At 48.7% G+C, this 24,582-nt stretch overlaps 1 protein-coding gene across 2 annotated transcripts in view; it reads left to right on the forward strand.

Annotated features, from left to right (window-relative positions):
- Nucleotides 1–8,331, forward strand: part of CCDC180 (coiled-coil domain containing 180) — a 592,866-nt gene extending 584,535 nt beyond the window's left edge. For both annotated transcript variants that reach the window (XM_085613885.1, XM_085613886.1), the window contains 2 exons: nucleotides 7,218–7,401; nucleotides 7,770–8,331. In XM_085613885.1, coding sequence (XP_085470011.1) covers nucleotides 7,218–7,401; nucleotides 7,770–7,901 — 316 coding nt within the window. In that variant the 3' untranslated portion in view covers nucleotides 7,902–8,331. The remainder of the gene's footprint in view (nucleotides 1–7,217; nucleotides 7,402–7,769) is intronic.
- The last annotated feature ends 16,251 nt before the right edge of the window (nucleotides 8,332–24,582 follow it).

Here is a 24,582-nt window from a genome sequence, read left to right on the forward strand (position 1 = left end):
GAAGGCCAGCAGGTTGGTATTAAGGGCAGTGCAGACCCCGGGGTTCCGGCCTGTTGAAGGCCAGCAGGTTGGTATTAAGGGCAGCGCAGACCCTGGGATTCCGGGCCTGTTGAAGGCCAGCAGGTTTGTAATAAGAGCAGTGCAGACTTCGAGGTTCCGGGCCTGTTGAAGGCCAGCAGTTTGGTATTAAGGGCAGTGCAGTCTTCGGGGTTCCGGCCTGTTGAATACCAGCAGGTTGGTATTAAGGGCAGTGCAGTCTTCGGGGTTCTGGCCTGTTGAAGGCCAACAGGTTGGTATTAAGGGCGGTGCAGTCTTCGGGGTTCCGGCCTGTTGAAGGCCAGCAGGTTGGTATTAAGGGCAGTGCAGACTTCGGGGTTCCGGGCCTGTTGAAGGCCAGCAGGTTGGTATTCAGGGCAGCGCAGACCCCGGGGTTCCCGGCCTGTTGAAGGCCTGCAGGTTGGTATTAAGGGCAGTGCAGACCCCGGGGTTGAAGGCCAGCAGGTTGGTATTAAGGGCAGTGCAGTCCCCTGGGGTTCTGGGCCTGTTGCAGGGCAACATGTTGATATTAAGGGCAGTGCAGACCCCGGGGTTCCGGCCTGTTGAGGGCCAGCAGTTTGGTATTAAGGGCAGTGCAGACCCCGGGGTTCCGGCCTGTTGAAGGCCAGCAGGTTGGTATTAAGGGCAGTGCAGACTTCGGGGTTCCGGGCCTGTTGAAGGCCAGCAGGTTTGTAATAAGAGCAGTGCAGACTTCGAGGTTCCGGGCCTGTTGAAGGCCAGCAGGTTGGTATTAAGGGCAGTGCAGTCTTCGGGGTTCCGGCCTGTTGAAGGCCAGCAGGTTGGTATTAAGGGCAGTGCAGACTTCGGGGTTCCGGCCTGTTGAAGGCCAGCAGGTTGGTATTCAGGGCAGCGCAGACCCTGGGGTTCACGGCCTGTTGAAGGCCAGCAGGTTGGTATTAAGGGCAGTGCAGACTTCAGGGTTCTGGGCCTGTTGAAGGCCAGCAGGTTGGTATTAAGGGCAGTGCAGGCCCCGGGGTTCCGAGCCTGTTGAAGGCCAGCAGGTTGGTATTCAGGGCAGCGCAGACCCTGGGGTTCCCGGCCTGTTGAAGGCCTGCAGGTTGGTATTAAGGGCAGTGCAGACCCCGGGGTTCTGGGCCTGTTTAAGGCCTGCAGGTTGGTATTAAGGGCAGTGCAGACCCCGGGGTTGAAGGCCAGCAGGTTGATATTAAGGGCAGTGCAGTCCCCTGGGGTTCCGGCCTGTTGAGGGCCAGCAGTTTGGTATTAAGGGCAGTGCAGACCCCGGGGTTCCGGCCTGTTGAAGGCCAGCAGGTTGGTATTAAGGGCAGTGCAGACTTCGTAGTTCCGGGTCTGTTGAAGGCCAGCAGGTTTGTAATAAGAGCAGTGCAGACTTCGAGGTTCCGGGCCTGTTGAAGGCCAGCAGGTTGGTATTAAGGGCAGTGCAGTCTTCGGGGTTCCGGCCTGTTGAAGGCCAGCAGGTTGGTATTAAGGGCAGTGCAGACCCCGGGGTTCTGGGCCTGTTTAAGGCCTGCAGGTTGGTATTCAGGTTATCCCCCCAGCCCGGCATTGGCTTAGTTGAGTTTGGGATTACCTAGGGTCGGTTGTACCGAGTGGTGCGTTTGCTAATTGGTAAGGCTTGCTTCAGCGGTCGAACCCACCACTGACCTAATGTAAACGTCAATACTTATTTCAGCTTTCCACGTGACTCCTAGATGTCCAGTCTGGTTGCTGCAGGAGGTAAAGGGGAGACACGCTCTACTGCCTTAGCCCCGTTAAGTAGCCTCCCTCTAGTTGTGGCATTGTTTAAGGCTGTACCTTCACCTGGGCACCTATTGGCTGCTTGGGATTTTCTTTGTTTGCCTTTAGGCTCTCAGCACAAGCCCTGGGCCTGCAGGTCTCGAGAAGTGCAGCGCCTGCACTCAAGTCCTGTCAGAGACTCGCGTCGGCGACTGCTCCAGGTGGTGCTTGGAGGAGTTGTCTGAGGCTTGCCAAGGCGCCAGGGTCAGGCGCCCCATAGAGAGAAGGGTACTGAGCTGATTCTTGAATTGTGTAACATAACTTCCCTCTTTTGGGCACTGTATAGTATGCTATGAACAATCCATGAGTGAGTGTATATTTTGTATCTCTTTTGATATAATTTACGTCTGACTCTACATCGTTGCTCCTGTCGTTGATGGTGGTAAGTATTATACATCGTTGCTCCTGTCGTTGATGGTGGTAAGTATTATACATCGTTGCTCCTGTCGTTGATGGTGGTAAGTATTATTGACGTAAAGACAAGTAAAGATCAGGGTTTCGTTTCTAAATAACACCCACCACCAGCCACTTTCCCCTTCTGTACCTTCACCCACCCGTTCCCCTCTAAGTGGAATCCCTGCCATTCAGTGCCTTCGCACGCTTAGCTCCACATGTGGGACGAATACGGAGGATTCAAACAACATCCATAATAATTGAGTTTCAACACCCCCAATTGGCCCTTAATTTGTCTTAAATGTTGTTTCAGATTAAACAACGCAATCATTCATCTTTCTGATTCACTGCTAGAAAAAGCAAACTTGGGTGCTCCCTTCATCCTTACTTTTAATTTAGATTTGCCGATAAGTTTCTATTGCACTTGATTTGAATTTGCCAGTGAATGGACCGAGCTCCCATTTGTGCTGATCAGTACGTTTAGAAACATGAGAGCAAATCAATATGTTTTTGTTTTTTGCAAGATTCTGGTTTCCGGGTAGACTGTAGGATTTTATCAAACAACTTATAAGTTAAAGAGTTAATCTAGACTATTCGTGGTTTAATGGGGTATTTTCTAGCTATAGATGAAGGTTCCCCATGGACTCTCTAGATTTCTGTTGCTGGATTTCACTCTTTCATGTCCAGAACCACGAGTTTCATGACTACATCTTTCAGGTCGCTATTAGCCCCTTGCTCTTCTGGGAGACCAATAATATGGATATTATTCATTCTAGGGTGGTTTTCCAGTCATTCCAATGAGTACTCTCACAGTTCATTTTCTTTCTGTAGGTTCTGAATTTCCTTTGTGTGATCCTGAGACTGTTCTCTGTCTGTAAGACCTCCCCAGAGATTTTGTCTGTGGATTCTCTAAATATAGTTATTTTAGTATCCTCGGACAGCAACTTCTGTCAGACCTCCATCAATTAGCTATTTATCTCTGTTTGACTCTCTTCCGACGTACATGTTTTTCTCTAAACTGAACTGAATTTGTAAATTGGCTTTTAATAAAGATTTTAGCATTGGCTCTTTGCTCCATAGCTCATCTTCAGCTTTTCTTGCATCATGCCATAGTGCAGTTCCCCCCAAACCACTGCAGATCATTCCCCCAATTGAATAAAATATTCTATTAAAATATTTTGGGTGCTCAGCTGGGTGGATATCCTAATTGTAGCCTTGGCTCTCACATCCATCACATGAATAATCTGCCCTTACATCTTCTGGTGCATTTAGTAGTGGTCACTGAATATGGTGTCTTAGCATAATTTGAGTATGTTTATTTGAGGAAGATGTTTTACTGAGTTACGTTCAGAGCTCAGGACTGCAGCGGATTGGATACTGTGCCTGGCAGCTCCTGGGGTCCTGCCCTAGTTCTGGCATATCATGGTCCCCCGAGTGATGTCTTCTGTAACAGTCTGGCTATCCCTCAGACTGAGTTGTATACTCATTTACATGCTCTTTAATGGATTTAAGTTATTTCCATCTGGGTTTAGGTCCTGAGGAGACATCTCATTTCTACGGCTTATCTCTCTGGCCTCTTGGACTTCTTCTAGGACATCTTGTTTATCTCCATGATTACGCTGTGGTGGAATTCGGACTCAATCTCGAGATACTGCGGTTCATATCCCTAAGGGCTTCTTTCATTATAGAGCTGGTCTATTGAGAACAGAGGTTGAATTGGGAGTCAAGAGCTTGTCCCATCTTCCAGCTCCTGGAGTTTCATTTGTTTTTTTGTTCCCCCGTTGATAGCAGAGTTGAAGCTTTCAGTCTCTCTAATATCAGCAGTGCTAATGATTTCTGCAGCTCCACCTTCGCCTGTCTCCAAAGTCAAGGTCTTAGAGCCCCTTTCAACTCCATATCTGCAATGGAAATGGGATTCAGCATGGAATCTGGGGAAGTATCTGCCTGAGAGGTACAGCTATACCTGAGGCTGTATTCACAGCAAAAACTAGGGACAGAGAGTAGTAGAAGCCTTTCTATCATCTCTGGATCCTTTACAGCTCTATGCAGATTTGTCACAGAGCATGTGGCGAGGTTGATAACAGGGTAAAACCGAGCTATGACTTGCTGCTCTTCAAATCCCCCTCCCCAAACAGATTTCACTATTCTTGTATCAGAACCCCAAGCAATGGGACACTTTGTTAATACTGCACTTTTATCCAACATCAACTCGGAGGGAGACTTACTTTCAGTTTATTGTTCTTTGGGATAAGGATGGTTAATGATCAAATTTGAAGAAAGACGTAAGTTGCATTGCTCATCTTATCTGCTTTTTCAAGGCTATTGAGGGCTATTACTTTTGTTTCGCAGTCTCTCAGAGAACCAGCATTATTTCGAAGGGAGCTCCGGAGTTAACGGCAGTCCTCACCTAAGCCCCGGGCAAATAAATCGTCCCTCACTTCATCGTCGCACATGATCGTTTTGACTATTTCTCATCATCACAGTCGTCTCCACCCCAGATCCTTTCTTTTTGACCCCTTCTGACCGCTCCTGTCACCAGTTATCTTGTCTCATCTCAATTTTCCCCATACCTTCTATACTCTCCTCTGCAGAACATCCAGAGGGACAAGAAGAAAGGAAAAAAAGTCAAACGACTGATAGTGAGTGCTACACTACTCCCCGATAGCTACAACTTAGTCGCATTACCCACCTCCTGTGATTTTAAAGTCTTGTACCTGTCATCTGAAGTGGTAAGAAGGATTAATAGTCCTCGGGTTATCCCTCCTACAGCCTATTACTGATCAGATGTAGCCTGCCGCCATCTTGCTTCACCTCACGGACAGGGTTATTATCTAAAGCCTATGCATCAAATATCTATGTGGCCTGAGGAATAGTTCTGCTGTCTGAAACATATTAAACTTTTAAGATCTGTGGAATCTGGGGGATAGCTCACCCTTCTGACACTGAGCCTGCAAGATCTGTGTAACCTGATGTTTAGATCACCCTTCAGAGTCTGAGCCTGAAAGATCTGTGTAACCTGAGGGATATGTCACCCTTCAGAGTCTGAGCCTGCAAGATCTGTGTAACCTTAGGGATATGTCACCGTTCTGAGGCTAAGCCTGCAATATCTGTGTAACCTGAGGGGTAGCTCACCCTTCTGAGACTGAGTCTGCACGATCTGTGTAACTTGATGGATAGGTCATCCTTCAGAGTCTGAGCCTGCAAGATCTGTGTAACCTTAGCGATATGTCATCCTTCTGAGGCTGAACCTGCAAGATCTGTGTAACGTTAGGGATAGCTCACCCTTCTGAGGCTGAGCCTGCAAAATCTGTGTAACCCGAGGGGTAGCTCCCCCTTCTTAGGCTGAGCCTGCAAGATCTGTTAACCTGAAGGATAACTCGCCCTTCTGACAGTGAGCCTGTAACATGTATGTAACCTAAGGTATAACTCACCCTTCTGAGACTGAGCTGCAAGATCTGTGTAACCTGAGGGGTAGCTCACCCTTCTGAGGCTGAGCCTGCAAGATCTGTGTAACCCGAGGGATAGCTCACACTTCTGAGGCATTGCCTGCAAGATCTGTGTAACCTGAGGGGTAGCTCACCCTTCTGAGGCTGAGCCTGCAAGATCTGTGTAACCAGTGGGATAGCTCCCCTTTCTAAGGCAGCGCCTGCAAGATCTGTGTAACCTGAGGGATAGCTCACCCTTCTGAGACTGAGCCTGCAGGATCTGTGTAACCTGAGGGATAGCTCCCCCTTCTGAGGCAGCACCTGCAAGATCTGTGTTTTCTGAGGGGTAGCTCACCCTTCTTAGGCTGAGTCTGCAAGATCTGTGTAACCTGAGGGATAACTCACCATTCTGAGGCTGAGCCTGCAAGAGCTGTGTAACCTGAGGGGTAGCTTACCTGTCTAGGCTGAGCCTGCACGATCTGTGTAATCTGAGGCATAGCTCCCCCTTCTGAGGAAGCGCCTGCAAGATCTGTGTAACCTGAGGGATAACTCACCCTTCTGAGGGCGAGCCTACAAGATCTGTGTAACCTGAGGGATAAATCACCCTTCTGAGGGTGAGTCTGCAAGATCTGTGTAACCTGAGGGATAGCTCCCCCTGCTGAGGCAGTGCCTGCAAGATCTGTGTAACCTGGGGGATAGCTCACCCATCTGAGACTGAGCCTGCAGGATCTGTACAACCTGAGGGATAGCTCCCCCTTCTGAGGCAGCGCCTGCAAGATCTGTGTAACCTGAGGGGTAGCTCACCCTTCTGAGGGTGAGCCTGCAAGATCTGTGTAACCTGAGGGATAACTCCCCATTCTGAGGCTGAGCCTGCAAGATCTGTGTAACCTGAGGGGCAGCTTACCCTTCTGAGGCTGAACCTGTAAGATCTGTGTAACCTTAGGGATAGCTCACCCTTCTGAGGGTGAGCCTGCAAGATCTGTGTAACCTGAGGGATAAATCACCCTTCTGAGGGTGAGCCTGCAAGATCTGTGTAACATGAGGGATAGCTCAGCCTTCTGAGGGTGAGCCTGCAAGATCTGTGTAACCTGAGGGATAACTCTCCCTTCTGAGGGTGAGCCTGCAAGGTCTGTGTACCCATGGGATTGCTTTCCTGTGAGCTTGTTTTACAAGGTGGGCAGCTCAGTCATCTGGAACGCCTAAATCTGTAGGCTAGTTCTGCTGTCTAAGGCACATGAACTCATGCCTTAGCTATTCTCTCCTAGGCCTTAATCTGTAACATCTCAATGTCTTGAGTGGCAGCTCTGCTGTTTATAACATGTGAAACCTATAAGATATATGTACTGTCTGTCGTAGACCTTTCAGATCTGTGTACCCTAAGGTCTGACTATCGGTTCAAGATTTTAAATAGCATTGTCCGCTGTAAAGTAGCACTGAGCTTTTTTTGTACTGAACGTTTTTTTAGCTAATAGCAGGACTTGGGCAGCCATTCTCATCCCAGGAGGAGCCTTCCCTGCAAAGAAGGAATTGGAATTACTGCCGAATCTAAAGGTCGACATAATTTGTTCTTTTCCTATTGTATTTTAGGACGTGGTCGGGAACTGCCAGGATTGTTATTCCAGGCACCGTGGCTGGTGATGGGTCAAACGAACATGGTACTGACAGCATGGCTGAGGATGGGGCAGCCAATCATGATACCGCCTCCATCACCACAGCCAAAACCAGCCTGGCCCACCTGTCTGTTGTGGAAGCAAGAGATGCAGCTTGCATGGTAGGTGCAAAGGGTGCTTGGAAGGTTGGCGAGGAAAGGGCGAGGGGTTTATGCAGGCGTAAGACATAGGGAAATGTATTGATCCAAAATGATCCCTTACAAAAATTGATTTTTAAGACATTTACTTGGGTCTCCTGCACCAATGTTTACTACTCATTTCTGACTTGCTCCAAGCCATCACTGTTGGCTTTCAGTACTCAATGAGTTGTGAGGTTTGTGAAGTGCAGAGTTAGTGGGACACAGAAGAGTAGGTTAGGAGCTGGGACATTCAGATCACAGTACAGATACAGCCCAAAGTCTTCATGGTGACCAAACCTTCCCTTCCTGTGTTCCCTTGAAGACCAACTACATCTCACTTGTGTTCCCAGGAATTCCAGCGTAATGTTGACCTGGAGATGGTGAAGATCGTGGACTCGGACACCTCTCAAGTCTCAGAAGCACAGCGCTGGGAGAAGTGGTGGCAGCAGGCGGTGCTGGAGATACAGCAGCTCTACACATGAGGACTAAGCGGCACCTCTCTCAACTATATCTGTGTTTGAAAACACAAACTAATGGACAAGTCGGTCAATTCGGAATTATGAACCAAAATAAGATATATTTTATGAATAAATGGTTTTACATTAGTATCTGTCCTGTTGGTGCTGTCATTGAAGTTGTAAACTGTCCTTCTCTGGCATCCTCCTGCCTTTTTATAATGTTTTGAAAATGCTGTGTTTGTGATATGACAGAACAATAGCCCTCCATGTCATCCGTCTTGTGTGCTGCTGTGGTTGCTGCATCACCAAGTGATGTGTGACCATTACAGCAGAATAGTCTTTACACTTTGGCTACCAGGATACGGATTTCTCATGTACTCTCATTGGTGCTTTGGTGTACCCTGGTGCTAAGAGTCAAGCACAAGGAATGGATTAAACCTGAAAATGCAAGTCAGACCTATTGTCTTTGCCAATGTGTGTCTCTGTTGTGGGCTGTGACTATTGCCTGAGGATAGAGACACCTACCAGGCCAGCTCTCTCCTATTCTCACCAAGCGGTTTTTATCTAGCTAGACATCTCGTCTCTGATGGGTGTGAGAGTGATTCTGGTAGTGTCTGACTGCTACTCTGGCGTGTGAATCTTTCAGGTGGTGTGTGGCTGCTACTCTGTAAGGGATGTGAGGGTGCATCCCCTCTGTAATGGATGTGAGGGTGCATGCGATAGTGTTTGACTGCTGGTCCTTAAGAGGTCATATTGGTAGTGAGGGTGTTTTTTTCTCCAGAAGGCTGTAACAGTTCCCCTTTTGTTTTCATTGAGGCCATGGCGGAAGGCTTGCATTTACCAGTGAATGAGTCTTGCTTCAAAAACCATGGAGCAGCAGTCATCCCTACGCAGAATCCTCTTCCCCTTGTGAGCCTTGATTTTCTGCTTTCCCTAAGAAGGCTGTGCAAAGATTTGGGGGTGGGAGGCATTAATTACCAAGGCTCTCCCTTATGTTACATTTGATGAACTCTTACCAGTAACCACTGATAGGTTAACCCCTCCCACTAATCCACACTGCACAGATCACTGACCTCCATGTTCTGTACACAACTAGTTGCATAGCAGTGGAACCTCCTTTCTCAGTTGGTGCACGGAGACAGCCCAGGAACTGCGATAGTGGCATTTGAACACCAGCTTCTCCTGCCGACTGCCGCTCTCCCTACCTTACCCAGAAATCACAGTAGTGAATGATGCATCATGTTTTTAGACATTTTTTTTAATAACTCTTTTTATTGAAAACAGTAACTTAATTGTGTGAATACAAATTGTTGAGACATTGGTACATATAACATTAATAGAAGCGGGTTTTAGATGTCACATTAGTCAATCACATTTATGTATATTCAGGTTTCACATTAATTAGCCTGTACAGGTTCATCAGAGAGGGGAAGGGCAGGGAGACAAGGGAGAGTACAGATGCTTCCACGATACATATTCCATTTAGACCATTCTTGAGACCATTTCTTTGGACACCCCCTAAACATGCACCAGTCCATGTCTCATTTCCATGATTTTTAACCAGGAGCCTCTCTCGCTCCCCAAGTTCTGGGACTGTTTCGCTTAGCTATCATATGCCCCAAGGCTGCCCACAGTTTATCTTTGTTACTCAAGTCTGTCGGCTCCCACACATAAAGCCTTTTAGCCTCAAGGTTCAACTCCTGACCCAGCACCTCCGTCATACATCTTAGTACACTCGTCCAGTATTTAGGAATGATATTGCATTCCCACAGAATATGCAGGAACGTGCCCTCCTTCCCACAGTTTTGCCTACAACTTGAGTCCTCTCCATATCCCATTCAGGTTAGTGCTGTCCTCAAATAGTAAGTTCAATGCAAAATCTTTAGTTGTACCTGCTTAAGTCGTGATGAGATTGCAGCTTCCCCTGGAGAGGCGAGTGCCTCAGTCCAATCCTCATCATCTAGTTCTAACAGGTCATCTGTCCATTTCTCCCGAAGCTGTATAAGGGGATCTGCTACATGGTTAATTAGCTTTCGGTAGGTGAGGGATATTGATTTGTTAGGCATGTAACCGTCGAGGAGTCTGTCCTCCAGCGGTGTTGCTTCTGATGGATACATCTGCCAGTGGATTCCTCACCTTGTGAATATCCCCTGCGCCAGCATTCCACGGAACTTTTCTTCCCCAGCATTCCACGTCGACGTGGGCGACGTCACAATACATCGGCTCCGCACGCGACTCCGTGCGACGTCATCGGAGCCATAAGAAGCCCACGTCGGCGTGATGACGTCAGTTCCCTTTTTTCCGCGCCGTCGACGCGCAACGGTTTTTTCCCAGTGCTCTCTAGATACTTTGTAATCTAGTGGTGTATTCTTGTTAAAATCGGTATGTCTTCGACGAGGAAGTCGGGCTTTAAGCCCTGTAGGGAGTGCGGAGGCCTGATGTCCATGACGGATCCGCATCAGAATTGTTTATGGTGTCTCTCCTCTGATCATGATGTGGATGAGTGCGGGTGCTGTAGGAGCATGAACCCTAAAGCACTGAAGGAGAGGAAGACCAAACTCTTCATGAAGAAGATCGGTGAGGAGAAGAGAGGGAGGAAAAAGGAGAAGTCCAGGCGGGAGTCTTCGACTTCGAGGTCGTCGAAGTCGAAGAAACACCATAAGAAGAGGAAGCATTCTTCTCGGCGTCGGTCCTCGAAGTCTAAGAGGTCGAGGTCGGCTTCGCCTCGTCGACATCAGAGCAAGGTCTTGTCTCCTTCATCTTCTCCGGATAAGTCTTCGAAGTCTCCCTCTCCGAAGCGGACTCTTGCTCGTTCCCCGACGCCGTCGCCGGCGCCGTCCAAGGCTTCGACTCCGGGTCGGGTGGAATCTGATGTGGAGCAGGAGCAGGAAGAGTCTGTCCCGGTGCCTGATGACTCCGCTGTTCCGGTGGAGGATTCGGAGGAGCCGGCGCCGGTGGCTCCACAGGAGGATACAGGGGCAGTTCCTTATCCCCAATTCCCGGCTCCAGGTACGGATCCTTCGGGATTTCTGAATGCCATGTATGGCATTTTTCAGAGAGCATCTTTCCCATCCGGAGCACCAGCAGGTCCCGTGGGTACGATGGCGTTTTCTCTGGGAGTGCCGCAGCAATACGCTCAGGCTCCTTTTCTGCCTTTTATGCCGATGGCGCCTTCTTGGCAGTTTCCGGCGCCGGTTGGGAATCCGGCTCGACCTCGGATGGATGGTCAATCTTCGGAGCCTTCTTTGACGCCGAGGCCGGCTCCATCGACGCCGCATCCGGCGCCGTCGACTCCACCTGTAGCGCCTCCGACGCCGATGCCTTTGGCTCCACCGACGCCGCGTACGACGTCGACGACGCCGGCTCCCCGGAATCGATCGAGGCGTGAGGCCCAAAGGGTTTTGGAGGAGGAAAGATTTCGTGCTGAGGTGGAAGAAGGTGAGGTCGACTCTTCTTCGGACGAGTTTGGAGGTATAGAGGTGGCAAGTGGTTTGGATACCACCCCGGAGTGGGAGCATGCTTCTTCAAGGTCTTCTCCACCACAGGAATTGGCGCCCTACCATGTTGTGATCAAGAAGGCCGCGGAGTTGTTAGATCTGCAGCTGCCCTCTGTGGAGTACAAGTCCAATCTGCTCACAGAGGTGTTGCACTCCCCGACGTCGGCTTCGGAGCCTTTGCTACCTTTCAATGAGGCTCTCTTGGAACCAGTGTTGGAGGTGTGGAAGAAGCCTCTGTCAGCTCCAGCAGTTTGCAGGCAGGTGGCAAGGAGATACAGGGTTGCGCCAGGAGACCCGGATTTTTTATCCACGCATCCTTCTCCGGAGAGCCTAGTGGTGCAGGCTTCATGTTCTAAACATGCTTCGGGCGCTTTCCCCCAATCTCCTGCTGATAGGGAGTCAAAGAAAGTTGATCAGGCGGCCAAAAAGTCTTTCTCCTCAGGAAGTATGGCGTTGAAGTCATCAAATGCTACGTGCTTGCTGGGGCGTTATGTTCATGCCCTGATGGACTCTATAAAAACTCTGGCCCCTAAGTTACCTGAGGGGGATAAGTCGTCCTTCATGGAGGTTGTGGCGGACACTCAGGCAGCTGCCAGGCAGGTGATCCAGTCTGGGCTGGATACAGCGGACTCTGTGGCGAGGATTATGGGGTCGTCCATTGCCGCAAGGAGACAAGCTTGGCTCCGTTCCTCAGGGTTTTCTGCAGATGTCCAGGCCACGCTGGTGGATCTGCCCTTTGATGGACAAAAGTTGTTTGGGGAGAAGGCAGATTCTGCTCTTCAACGTTTTAAGGACAGTAGGTTAACGGCGAAGTCCTTGGGTCTGCAGGTTCCTGTGAGAGGTTCAACTTTCCGTAAGGCTAGGGGATTCGGAAGGTCATCCTTTCGCTCCTTCCGACAGCCACAACAACAGCAGCAACAACAGCAGCAAAATCCCCTCTATCGCTCCTATAGAGGGAAGCAAAGGGGTCGGAGAGGTTCTGGTCGTAACCCCTCTTCTTCCTCCTCCTCCTCTGCTCCAAATGAGGCTTCAGGGAAGCAGCCCTAGATCCCCCATCCCGGATCATGTAAGACCTGTGGGGGGTCGGGTGTCCTACTTTCTACGGGGTTGGAAATCTGTTACAACCGACCTTTGGGTTTTGAACCTCGTAGAGACTGGGTACGCCCTTCCCTTTCGGGAGTTTCCTCCCCCTTACCCTCCTTGCCAAGGTTATTGCTCGGAGGACCACCTGCTTCTCCTGCAGAAAGAAGTTCAAGCTTTGTTTCAGAAGGGCGCAATAGAGGTGGTTCCGGAGCAGGAAAGGGGTCAGGGATGCTACTCCCGGTATTTCCTGATCCCCAAGAAGGACGGCAGATTGCGTCCGATTCTGGACCTCAGAATCTTGAATTTTTACCTGAAACAGGAGAAGTTCAAGATGCTGACCCTTGCGCAGGTTCTTCAAGCGTTGCAGCAAGGAGACTGGATGGTGTCGCTCGACTTGCAGGACGCGTACTTCCATGTCCCAATCCTGAAGTCGCACAGGAAGTATCTCCGTTTTACGGTTGGGTCGCAGCATTATCAGTTTGCGGTCCTCCCGTTTGGTCTTACTACTGCACCTCGAGTCTTCACAAAGGTGATGGCAGTGGTGGCTGCTCATCTCAGGAGGTCGGGGATTCCGGTTTTCCCCTACCTGGACGACTGGCTTCTGAAGGCAGAGTCCCCAGAGATGGTGCAGCGTCATCTGCAGGTGACAACTCAGCTGTTATTCGACTTGGGTTTTTCGATCAATGTGCCCAAGTCTCACCTGGTGCCCTCTCAACGCAACCTGTTTATAGGGGCAGTACTGGACACTACTGTGTGTCGAGCATTCCCTCCTCCTCAAAGGATTCTCGACATTCAGGAGATGGTCCCTTTATTCCACAGTGGAGCGGTTGTTCCAGTTCTGAAGGTCCTTCGCCTGCTCGGTCTATTCGCTTCCTGCATTCTGTTGGTCAGCCATGCACGCTGGCACATGAGGGTGCTCCAGTGGTGCCTCCGCAAGCAGTGGTATCAGCACAACGGGGATCTCGGGGAGTCGATCAAGATCTCCGGAGAAGCTGCGGCGGATCTGTCTTGGTGGAGCGTGGAGGGCAATCTGTCCCAAGGAAAGCCTTTCCATCTACCTCCATCGGTGGCCACAGTGATAACGGATGCCTCCACCCTAGGGTGGGGGGCTCATCTGGGGGATCTGGAGATCAAGGGTCTTTGGTCTCCAGAGGAGAGGTTGTTTCATATCAACCTTCTGGAATTGCGGGCGATTCGTTTGGCACTCAAGGCCTTTCTCCCTTCCCTTCGCGGTCAGTCAGTTCAAGTCCTGACGGACAACACGACCGCGATGTGGTATATAAACAAACAGGGAGGGGTAGGGTCTCTTTGTCTCTGCAGAGAGGCCCTGCGGCTGTGGTCCTGGGCTCAGGACCATCGGATTTGTCTGATGGCAAATCATCTGGCCGGGGTGCTGAACGTGCGTGCGGACAGTCTCAGTCGGCAGTTCTCCGCCGACCACGAGTGGAGGCTCCATCCGGAGGTGGTTCATCACGTCTTTCGGACGTGGGGGACTCCTTGGGTGGACCTGTTTGCCACCCGAGAGAACGCGCACTGCCCGTCATTCTGCAGTCTCCAGTATCCGATGCAGGGGGCGTTGGGGGACGCGTTTCAGTTGAGTTGGAGCTCACGACTCCTTTACGCGTTTCCTCCCATACCCTTGATTCCTCGGGTTCTGAGGAAGATTCGCCAAGACCGGGCCCAAGTCATTTTGGTCGCCCCGGACTGGCCAAGAAGGGTGTGGTACACAGATCTTCTCCACCTCTCCTCGTGCCATCCGCTCCGTCTCCCTCTGAGGGCAGACCTCCTCTCGCAGTCGGAGGGGCAGGTTCTACACCCCCACCTCCAGAGCTTACACCTTCATGCCTGGAGATTGAACGGGGCAACCTGAGTTCCTTCTCTCTCCCACCTGATGTGGTGGACGTTATTTTATCGGCCAGGCGACACTCCACCAAGTCCATATACTCCTACAGGTGGTCTAAGTTTGTAAAGTGGTGTGGAGAGAGGTCCATTGACCCTTTAAAGGCTCATCTTTCTGATGTGCTTCAGTTTGCTCTTTCCTTGGCTCAGCAGGGCTGTGCTGTGGCCACGGTCAAGGGCTACCTTTCGGCCTTATCGGCATTTCTGTGCCTTCCAGATCAACCTTCGTTATTTAAATCTCCGGTTGTTCTGAGGTTCATCAAGGGCCTTACAAACATGTTTCCTCCTACTCCATTTGTAATGCCTCAGTGGGACCTTAATCTTGTCTTAACCTTTTTAATGGGGTCCCCATTTGAGCCTCTTCATAATTGTCCTTTGAGGCTGTTGTCCTTTAAGGTGGTTTTTCTTGTAGCCATAACCTCGGCAAGGAGGGTAAGTGAGCTTCAAGCTCTTAGTTCCAAACCTCCTTTTCTTACCTTACATGCTGAAAGGATGGTTCTCAGGACCAGGGCTGCTTTCCTGCCAAAAGTTGTTACTCCTTTCCATTTGGGGCAGTCTATTACCCTCCCTGTTTTTTATCCACCCCCTCATCCTTCCAAAGAGGAAGAAAGACTCCATCGCCTTGACCCGAAGAGGGCTATGAGTTTTTATTTGGACAGGACCAAGGACTTTCGTGTTGATGACCAGCTTTTTATTGGCTACGTTGGTCGTTCTAAAGGTAAAGCGGTGCACAAGCGCACGCTGTCAAGATGGATAATACTGACCATCAAGATCTGCTACGCCCTGGCTGGTAAGACTCCTCCTGAGGGTATTCGTGCTCACTCTACTAGAGCTAAGTCTTCAACATCTGCTCTGGCCCGGGGTGTTCCTGTGGCAGATATTTGTAAGGCCGCGACTTGGGCCTCCCTCCATACTTTCGCAAAGCATTATTGCTTGGACGCTGAGATGAGGAGGGAGGGCCACTTCGCGCGCTCTGTCTTGCAAGACTTTCTGGTATAGGAAGGTGGACACCCTCCTCCGGGAGTGGGGACTGCTGTGGGAATCTATTCACAAGGTGAGGAATCCACTGGCAGATGTATCCATCAGAAGAACAAGTTACTTACCTTCGGTAACGCTTTTTCTGGTGGATACAGTATCTGCCTGTGGATTCCTCACCAACCCACCCGCCTCCCCGTTGTCCACCTTTTGTATACCATGAAATTGGTCTTGTTTGAAATGCTTATATTTTCTCTTGTACATTTGTAGGTAATGCTTGTTTGATTAGCATTCCTTTGTTTTGTATGCTATGTATATGTATTGGTTTTTCTATATACTGTGTATACTTGGGATTGTCGTTGGTTCACCTGTTCGCCTCGAAGGCACGGAAAAAATGGGTGGAACTGACGTCATCACGCCGACGTGGGCTTCTTATGGCTCCGATGACGTCGCACGGAGTCGCGTGCGGAGCCGATGTATTGTGACGTCGCCCACGTCGACGTGGAATGCTGGGGAAGAAAAGTTCCGTGGAATGCTGGCGCAGGGGATATTCACAAGGTGAGGAATCCACAGGCAGATACTGTATCCACCAGAAAAAGCGTTACCGAAGGTAAGTAACTTGTTCTTCAGGTAGTCTCCCCTAACGGGATACGTGCATACAGGGCGTGCCTTACTTGGTAGTATCTGAATATTTCCGAGTCTGCTAGGTCATATTCTTGTTGCAGCACGGAAAACTCTATCACTTTGCCCTCCTTCCACATGTCGCCTACTCTAGACAGCCCAATTAGTTCCCATCTATCAAAGCCCTTGGAGTTTCTGAGGGTACCCAACAAATATGTATCCCACAGGGGGGTAGATTGCGTGATTTTCTTATCCCAGCCAAGACTTTTGCGCTTTGTATGCCAAATTTGGACTGAGTGTGCCGTAGGGCCCGTAAGATTCAACTTGGCAGGTCTGGAATAAAGTGCCCTGGTGTAAGAACCTCCCGGTAGAAGCCGTCTATCCATTAGATATCCCGGGTCGTTATGTGGACGGTATATACCCTGGTTAATTGCTGCTAGTTGCGCTGCCCAATAGTATCTTTTGATATCTGGAAGTCCGATTCCTCCATCGGACCAACCCCGCACCAATTTGGTAAATGATATTCGAGGTGTTCCCTTTACCCAAAAGAGAGCTCTTTGCTCACCTTCTATTGCCGCAAAGTAGGTCGCTGGGATGGGAGTGGGTGAGTTCTGCAGAATATATAAAAAGCGGGGCAGGGACATCATTTTTAAAAAGAGCCGCCCTGCCCAGCAGGGACAGCGGGAGAGTCCTCCAGTGTTCCACATCACTTTGAAGTCGCCGCAGTGGTGGCAAAAGGTTGTGTTTGTAATACAACCTAGGGTCTCTAGTGATGTAGATGCCAAGATATTTAAAGCCATCCGCCACTCTACTCCCCCTGGGCAGGAACAGGAACCCCCCCATAGCACATAGATCACTGGTTTGGTCCAGTTGATGGCATACCCAGAGTATCTGCCAAAGGTGGTGAATATATCAAGGACTCTATCGAGGACAGCGGTGATGCCAAGTATAAAAGAATATCGTCAGCATACTGGGAGATACGATCTTCCCACTCCTCTGACCATTTCAGACCCCTTACGATTGGGTCTCTACGAATCCAGCTCGCCAGTGACTCAAGTGCCTGGGCAAAGAGCAACGGGGACAGAGGGCATCCCTGCCTTGTCCCCCTTCCGATGGTGAATATTTTCTGTTATTCACTACCAGCTGTGCCAATGGTTCAGAATTCAGGAGTGTCACCTATCCAATCAATCCCTGGCCAAACCCTATCTTCTCCAGCACCGAAAAGACATTGGGCCATTCGATTGTATCAAATGCCATAGTGGCATCCAAGGACATCACCACTGCGTCCTCCCTCAGCGTGGCCACTCTCCCAAGTGCGCCATGGAGTCTACGAAGATTTAGGGAGGTATTTCTGAATGGCATGAATCCAGATTGGTCTGGGTGGACCAGGTCAAAAATCACTCCAACCAACCGTGTAGCCAACAGTTTGGCTAAGATCTTCGCCTCAGCATTCAACCGTGAGATAGGTCTATATGAGATCATTGGTCCCTAGGTTTACCTTCCTTATTTATGACCACCACTGTGGTGAGTCGCTGATCCTGGGGGAGTAAGCCGGTCTCTCGGCTTTCCTCATACATAGCTTTGAGGTAGGGGGTTGTTTTGTCTGGCTTTAGTTTATAGAGTTCTATTGGGAGACCATTGGGTCTCATAGTTTCCCGGATTGCGGGTCCATGATGGCCCGTACTACTTATTCGTTTGTGAGTTCGCTATCAATGAAGTCACTGTCAGTTCCGACAGTATCAGCAGCCGAATGTCAGTTAATAGGGCCTTCGACTCTTCCTTTGGGACAAACAGAGTGAGATTTATATATCCGAGTGTAGTATTTGGCGAATTCATCTGCAATCAACTGCATGTCTGAAATTGTCTCTCCCGCTTCGGCTGTAATTTCCGTGACCAGGCGATTGGCATGCTCCCGCTGGTCTAGCCACGCAAGTACATTTCCTACTCTGTCCCCAAGCTCGTATACTCTACCGAGTTTGTCCCTTTGTAATGTTTTAGCTCTGTCCGTGACTACACTTTTCTATTCTTCTTTCTTGTGTTTACGTTTGTGTGTTGTGCAATTCCCCTTCTAGCGCTAAGATCTCTTCTTCCAACTGTGTTAGTTCAGCGTTCTTCTTCTTTTTGGCCCCAGTTATCTGTGAGATTGCCTGCTCTCGAACCACTGTTTTGAATGCCTCCCAGAGCGTTCGCGCCAAGCCCACAGATAACTAATTTTCTTGGAAATAGTGCAATTGACAAGGCAATATTCTGTCTTATATTGGGATTACCTAAGTGCCATGGGTTTATGGGAGCTATTCTACCCACCTGACCCTCGCCCCTAACCATCTGCACCCAAATTGGAGAGTGGTCGGATATGCTCCGTGCCATGTGTCTGATTTCTGTGATATGTCGCACCTGATCTGCCGGCATGAGGATGTAGTCAATACGGGAGAGGCTATTGCGTGCTCCGGAGTGAAATGTAAACTGGGTATCTGTGGGGTGACTGATTTGCCATGCGTCTGCCAATCCGATAGCATCTACAAACTTGGGCAGAATCAATTGCGCAGGTCCTAGGTCCCCAGGGGGGACAGCGATCACGCCTGGCACATACCACGGAATTGAAGTTCCCCCCAAGCAACAGCCTCCCCTCGAAATGCCATTGCCTGTAATCCTGCGGTGACATAGACGGACACCAGGGTTATTGACCCTCCCCCCATTTTCCCAACACTGCTGCGTATCTACCCATTTTATCAGTCCAGGTGTGTTCCGTAGACATTGGAAAGGATTTGCGCACAATAATGCCGACCCCCCGTTAGCCTGAGGTAAACCCCGAGTGTACGACCAGACTATAGCCCCACCTGTCCAGTGCTCTGCATGTGTTTCCTACCAGATGTGTCTCTTGGAGCAGGACCACATCCGGGGCACGTCTTTTAATATACTGTAAGACTATTACCCTCTTTAGTTTATCCCCCAAACCGTTTACATTCTAGGATAGAAGTTTGAGTTTTTTTCTCACCCACTGAACCCACTTTCACCTTCCCCACTCCCCCCAACACCACCCCTGACTCCCGTCACCAGGTGTGTGCGAGTATTTGCCTCGCTGATCATTGGCATGCTGTGGCCTTTTGTTATTACTGCACATGTACTATTTCTCTCAAACCCTGCTTTGAAATTTACTAGCTTGTCCCCCGGTTTAACACGTAGTCCCCGACTTCTCCCCTCCCTACCTCCCTACACTCTGGACCTGAAACTGCCCATACCCCAATAGTGCAGAGTGCCTGTAGCCCTATGCTACAAAACTACCTCTTAAATCGGGGGTGGTTACACCACCTCCAAGGCCGTCCGCCTGCTACTGTGTGTCCCCATTCTTATTACCAAAACATATTTGAATTCAAACTGAGTCACTTACCGTAGGCACTGTTCTCTTGATCCGCTGGTTGCGTTCACCAGGGCATCATCCGAAGAAGTAAGGTTTGAGCCAAAATCTATTCCAGTCGGCATTCATTGAGGCTCGATTGTCTAAAGGCGAATGTCTAGTGAAAGGAGGGGCCCCTCCTCATTGCACATTATGGTCTTTGGCCGACCTCCGGCCCTCCAACCACTCCTGTGCTGCCTCTGGGGTGTCAAAGAACCAGGTTTTGCCGTCCACTTCTGTTCGCAGTTTTGTGGGAAACAGCATTGAGTTCCGAATGCCTTTGTCCCTCAACTGTTTCTTGAAATTTAGGAAGGTTCTACTTTGCCTCTGGACCGCAAAGGTAAAATCTGGAAAGAAGGAGAGTTCACTGTTTGCAAATTTGAGGGGAGTATTCGATCAAGCTGTTTGCAGTATGGTATCGCGGTCCCTGAAATTCAGGAGCTTCACCAGGATTGTGAGCCCCCGGCTTACCCCTTCCCCCTGGTACCCTGTGCGCTCTTTAAACCGTGAAATACTTCGGTAGGGTTTTTGGCCGGAGGTGATTCAGTATTAAGTCCTCTGCTGGCCCCTCTACCCTCTCGGGAACCCCAGTGATCCTAACATTGTTGCGTCGCGATCTACCTTCATGGTCATCCAACTGATTTTCCGTCCGTTTCTGAGCAGCCTGCAGTTCTTTAATCTCTATTCGCATCTGGTGGGTTTCACTCCTGAGCTCCGTAGTAACCACTTCCATGAATTTCACTTTTTCACTTGTTTTCTGCAAATCGGCTCTTATCAATGTCATTTCAATAGTAATGGTATCCATGCTTTGTTCTAGCAAAGTGCGTACCCCCGCTATAGCTGCCATGACGTCTTTGAGTGTTGGCTCCCCTGTGGTTGGGCTCGTCGTCTTGCCAGGCTCTCCTTTGTTTGCGGCATCTGCTTCTCCCTGTTTTTCAGTTGCATATTTGTGCAACTTGGTTTGGACCGTACTTTTCTGCCCCTTGGCCCCAAACATGTCTCTTCCTATTTGTGCCCAGAAGGATTTCCCTTCTGGTGTTGCCCGCTGCCAGCTCTTGGGAACCACCTCCTTCGATGGCCTGTTTATCCGGGGGCTCTGAAGTCCGACACTCCTAGGGCCACTTCTGAATTATGTTTCCCACACTTCAGTGCTTGTTGGATGGGTCACTTATTTTGGGCTCTCCACCCCCTCTATTTAGCAGGTCAGTTGTCTCCGAGCATTCCTTTTCGGTGCCCAGTCCCTTTGAATATTACGCACTTTCTTACGCAGGGGATATTTCTGCGGGCATCCCAAATTCACGCCGGTTTAGACTCCACCCCAAGTTGTTAGTCCCTGAATTACTTCCTATTTATGCCCTGAGGGGTAGGGGGAGCCCCCGCACGTGCTCGCAATTAATGCTTCCCACTGTTACTCCTGCGTGGCCTTACACCACCAGGTTGTATTTTACCACTTTGTGCAATTCAATATCAATGCTGCGCCTTGTCATGCTCAGGGCTACTCCCGATGATTACTCAAGTTAAAGAGGCCACCACTCGATCCCGGAGCCATTAGTTGAGGCACTTGAAGAGTTTGTTTACCGAGGAGGCACCGGGTCTTCTTATTCACGTGTCAACAGAGTGATTCTTAGGGCTGCTCCGATCTGCCCTGGATTTAGTCGAGCCCAATGGCGCCCTTTCTCCTCTCCCGCCTCCCGTACCTAGGAGGGAAGGCGGCTCTCTGCAGGATTCTGCTCGGGGTCTCACTCACCTGCCTGCTATTGTAGTTTCAGTAGGAGCCGCGGCGCCTCCCAGAAAGTGACTGCCGCTCCTGGAAGTCACCCGCGGCCAGCGCAAAACTCGAGCCCGGGGCTTCTCGGGCATAGCTAGTGCACGGATCGATCTTGCCGTTGTCCCGCTCACCGGCGCTTTAGTCGATCATCGCTCTGCAGCGGGGGTAGCGCTGCTCCTACGCTACTCTTCTGGGGTGGTTTACAGATTTTTACACAGATATTTCAGCAGGCTTAGGCTGCGGAAGGTGGGAGCTTCACCGACGTGCAGCCATCACGATTGATGCCCAAGCCACGCCCTCCGATGCATCATCTTTAGGCTGGGTGGTCACCAGGAAGAGGTGGAAATGAAGAATTTGTAGTCCCCAGTGCCACAAAGGCTCAATAGCAGCCTCCTGGAGGTTCATGCCATCTGGCTGGCTCTGATAGACTTTCTCCCATCCATCAAAGAAGGTCTGTGCAGGACATGGCGGACAAAACAAATACCACCTGGTACAACCGGCATGGTGGCATGGGGACTTGAATATTGTGCCGGGAGGCACTGCGCCTTATGAGATGTCTGAACCGTCAGGGGATCTCGCTTGTTGCCAATCATCTGGCGGGGTCACTAACGAGCCAAGCAGACATCAGCTGGCAGACAATGAATGGTGTGTTCATCCCATAGTGCCTCTAGACATCTTCCACCAGTGGGACATGCACTGGCTGGATCTTTTCAATGCCACCAGAAACGTGCACTGTCAAGATTATTGCTGGTTGAAGTTCACTCCACGAGAGTCTGTGCAGCTTAAACACAGGCCTTCTGTACATGTTTACACCTCTGTCTCTCCTGCCTTGAGTTCTGAGGATGGCCACCTAAGTCATTTTGATATCCCTAGATTGGGCCATAAGATCTTGAGAAAAATCTTCCCATTCATTTCACAAGAACTGCAAAAGACGGACGTTGGGGCACTCTTCCTGTCTAAACTGGACTATTGCAACGCCCTTTTCTTGGGTATTGACAAGTTCCAGTTGAGAAAACTGCAGTCTCTACAGAATGCTGCAGCAAGACTACTTCTAAACATCCCTAAAGGACAATCTACCTCGGCAGGAATCAAGTCACTGCACTGGCTTCCTATCCAACAGCGGATGGAATTCAAGGCCTTATGCCTGGTGCACAAAGCACTTCATGGTGAAGGTGCGGAGACTATCCAAAGAATGTTTCCACCTTACACTCCCTCGCGTGCCCTTAGATCTGCCTACTTGGGTCTTATTACAACTACTTAGATCAGACGAGTAAGATGGGGTGGTAGAACTATATCGCACTGTGCTGCAAAGCTTTGGAACAAAATGCCTATAGCTATGAAATTTCAACTTAATCGGCAGCTTTTTAGGAAAGACCTGAAAACATGACTGTTTACTATCACATAGTCTTATCCATAACCATAGGTCATACTCCCTTTCTTCATACACCAGCGCCAAGACGCCATGGCAATCGAGCGCTATATAAACATATATATCCTATATCCTAAGAGAATGGTTCCCTGACCTGTTGAGCCTGGTCCTCTCCGGGACGGTCACCCGTCCCAGCAACAGGGCAGAGTCCTGCACCCAAATCCTCACAATCTACAACTCCATCCTTGGAGATTTAGCAGCGACAACTGAGCAATTTCGATTTACCTAATGTTGTGGCTGTGATTCTTGCGGCTAGGTACCCCTTCACTAAATACATCTGTTTGGGGCTTTGGGAGAAATTTGTCGCATGATGTAGGGACCATCACCTTGATCCCCCACAGGACAGATGATCAGATGCTCTGATGTTAGCTTTACCTGTGGCCCAGCTAGGTTTTGGTTGGGAACAGTTAAAAGTTATGGTACCTATTTGCAAACTTCATTATGTAGTATGTTTCGTAGCACTACAATAGCACTACTAAAGTACTACTAAATGCTATTCACAAACCTACGAGAGCAAATCTCCACCCCTGTGTTGTTATCTATGGGGAGATCCTCAGGTATAAGTTTACTACTTAGTAGTAAATGTGGGGGGAGGGCATCAGGGAGAGTGGTTGAAAAATGGGACATATGTATTATAAAATAGGTAAGGTTTATGGAGGAGTAAGCTGAGAGTTAAAGGTGGATTTAGAGAAGAAAGGACACCCAGCCACAAAAGAGTAAGCTCATTACTATTCACAAACTACACTTCTAAAGGCACTGCAGCCAAAAGGACTCCAAATAGTACTAAAAGTACTCCAGAACATCGCTAGAGTAAGCCCAGCACAACACGTGGCCAACCACTGATACTACAGCACCATCCCGTAGATAATAATCGAGGTAGGGACTTGAAATAAAATCCCATAGAAAATAAAGCTAAATTAATTTCAATTATTTAAAATAGTTAAAAATATAAATACATTTGATTTAATGTTAACAATAATTATCTAAAACATGTTTTAGTTTATTTTAATTTATTTTATTTACATTTTTTAAATGTAAAAAATAATACTACATTATTTTCATGAAAATGAATTTGAATTACTTTTTGTTATTACTATACATCACTTTTAATACATTGCAAATATATATATATTTTTACTATAGGGTGGACTTTAAAAAAAATGTATTTCAGAAAAACTTTCATTTAATTTGATTTCTTAAGGATTAAATGTAAATTAATTTATTAATTCTGTAACCTTTTTAATTTAACTCTACAATTAAAATAAATATAAAACATTTTACATTAATATTCAACTTTAAAGTCTTTAACAAAATAAAGTTTAATAAACATACTTTGTAGTAAAATATGTGTATGTTAAATAATACTGTCAATTAATTTTGTATATTTATTTTAAATGTAGAACAAAATAAAAATGCTACATCACTATTAACATAATTTTGAATTGAGTATTAAATGAAATATATTGAGTTCAATTAACATTATTTTGTAAAGAATTCATAATAAAGAAATCTCACCATAACTAAATAATTATATTTTATTATGTATTAATAATTATCAGACATGATGTATAAAATTAAATAACATTAAATCTGAAAGAAACGGCTTAGAATTACCCCCAGGCGTCAGACTGGATCCGGAAAGTTTTTCATCAGCAGTACCCCTGCGTGTCGAAAGGTGCGTTCATCGTTGGCGTCGTGGTCGCCAGGATGACGTTGCAGTAGCTAGTTAGACGCTGCCCTCACTCGATTTCATTTTCCACGCTAGCCAGCGCATATCCGGAGACAGCGGTACCTCCAGTCACTTTTTGACTGACTTTTTGCTGACTTTTGTCGACTCCGTTTTCGAGTCTTCGACTCCTGTTATGTTATGTTATTGAAACTTTAAGCGCGACAAATACCCGGAGGTGTCCTGGCGCTATCTAGAACTCCTGAGGCTCAACCTGTCAAGGATCCATAATGAAGGGAATCATTCATGCAAAAAAAGCCAAGTTTTAAGTTCCTTTCTAAAGGACAATAAATCAGGCGAGGATCTAAGGTAG

Source organism: Triturus cristatus, chromosome 1_2, assembly GCF_964204655.1.
Source record: "Triturus cristatus chromosome 1_2, aTriCri1.1, whole genome shotgun sequence".
Classification (NCBI taxonomy): Eukaryota; Metazoa; Chordata; class Amphibia; order Caudata; family Salamandridae; genus Triturus; species Triturus cristatus.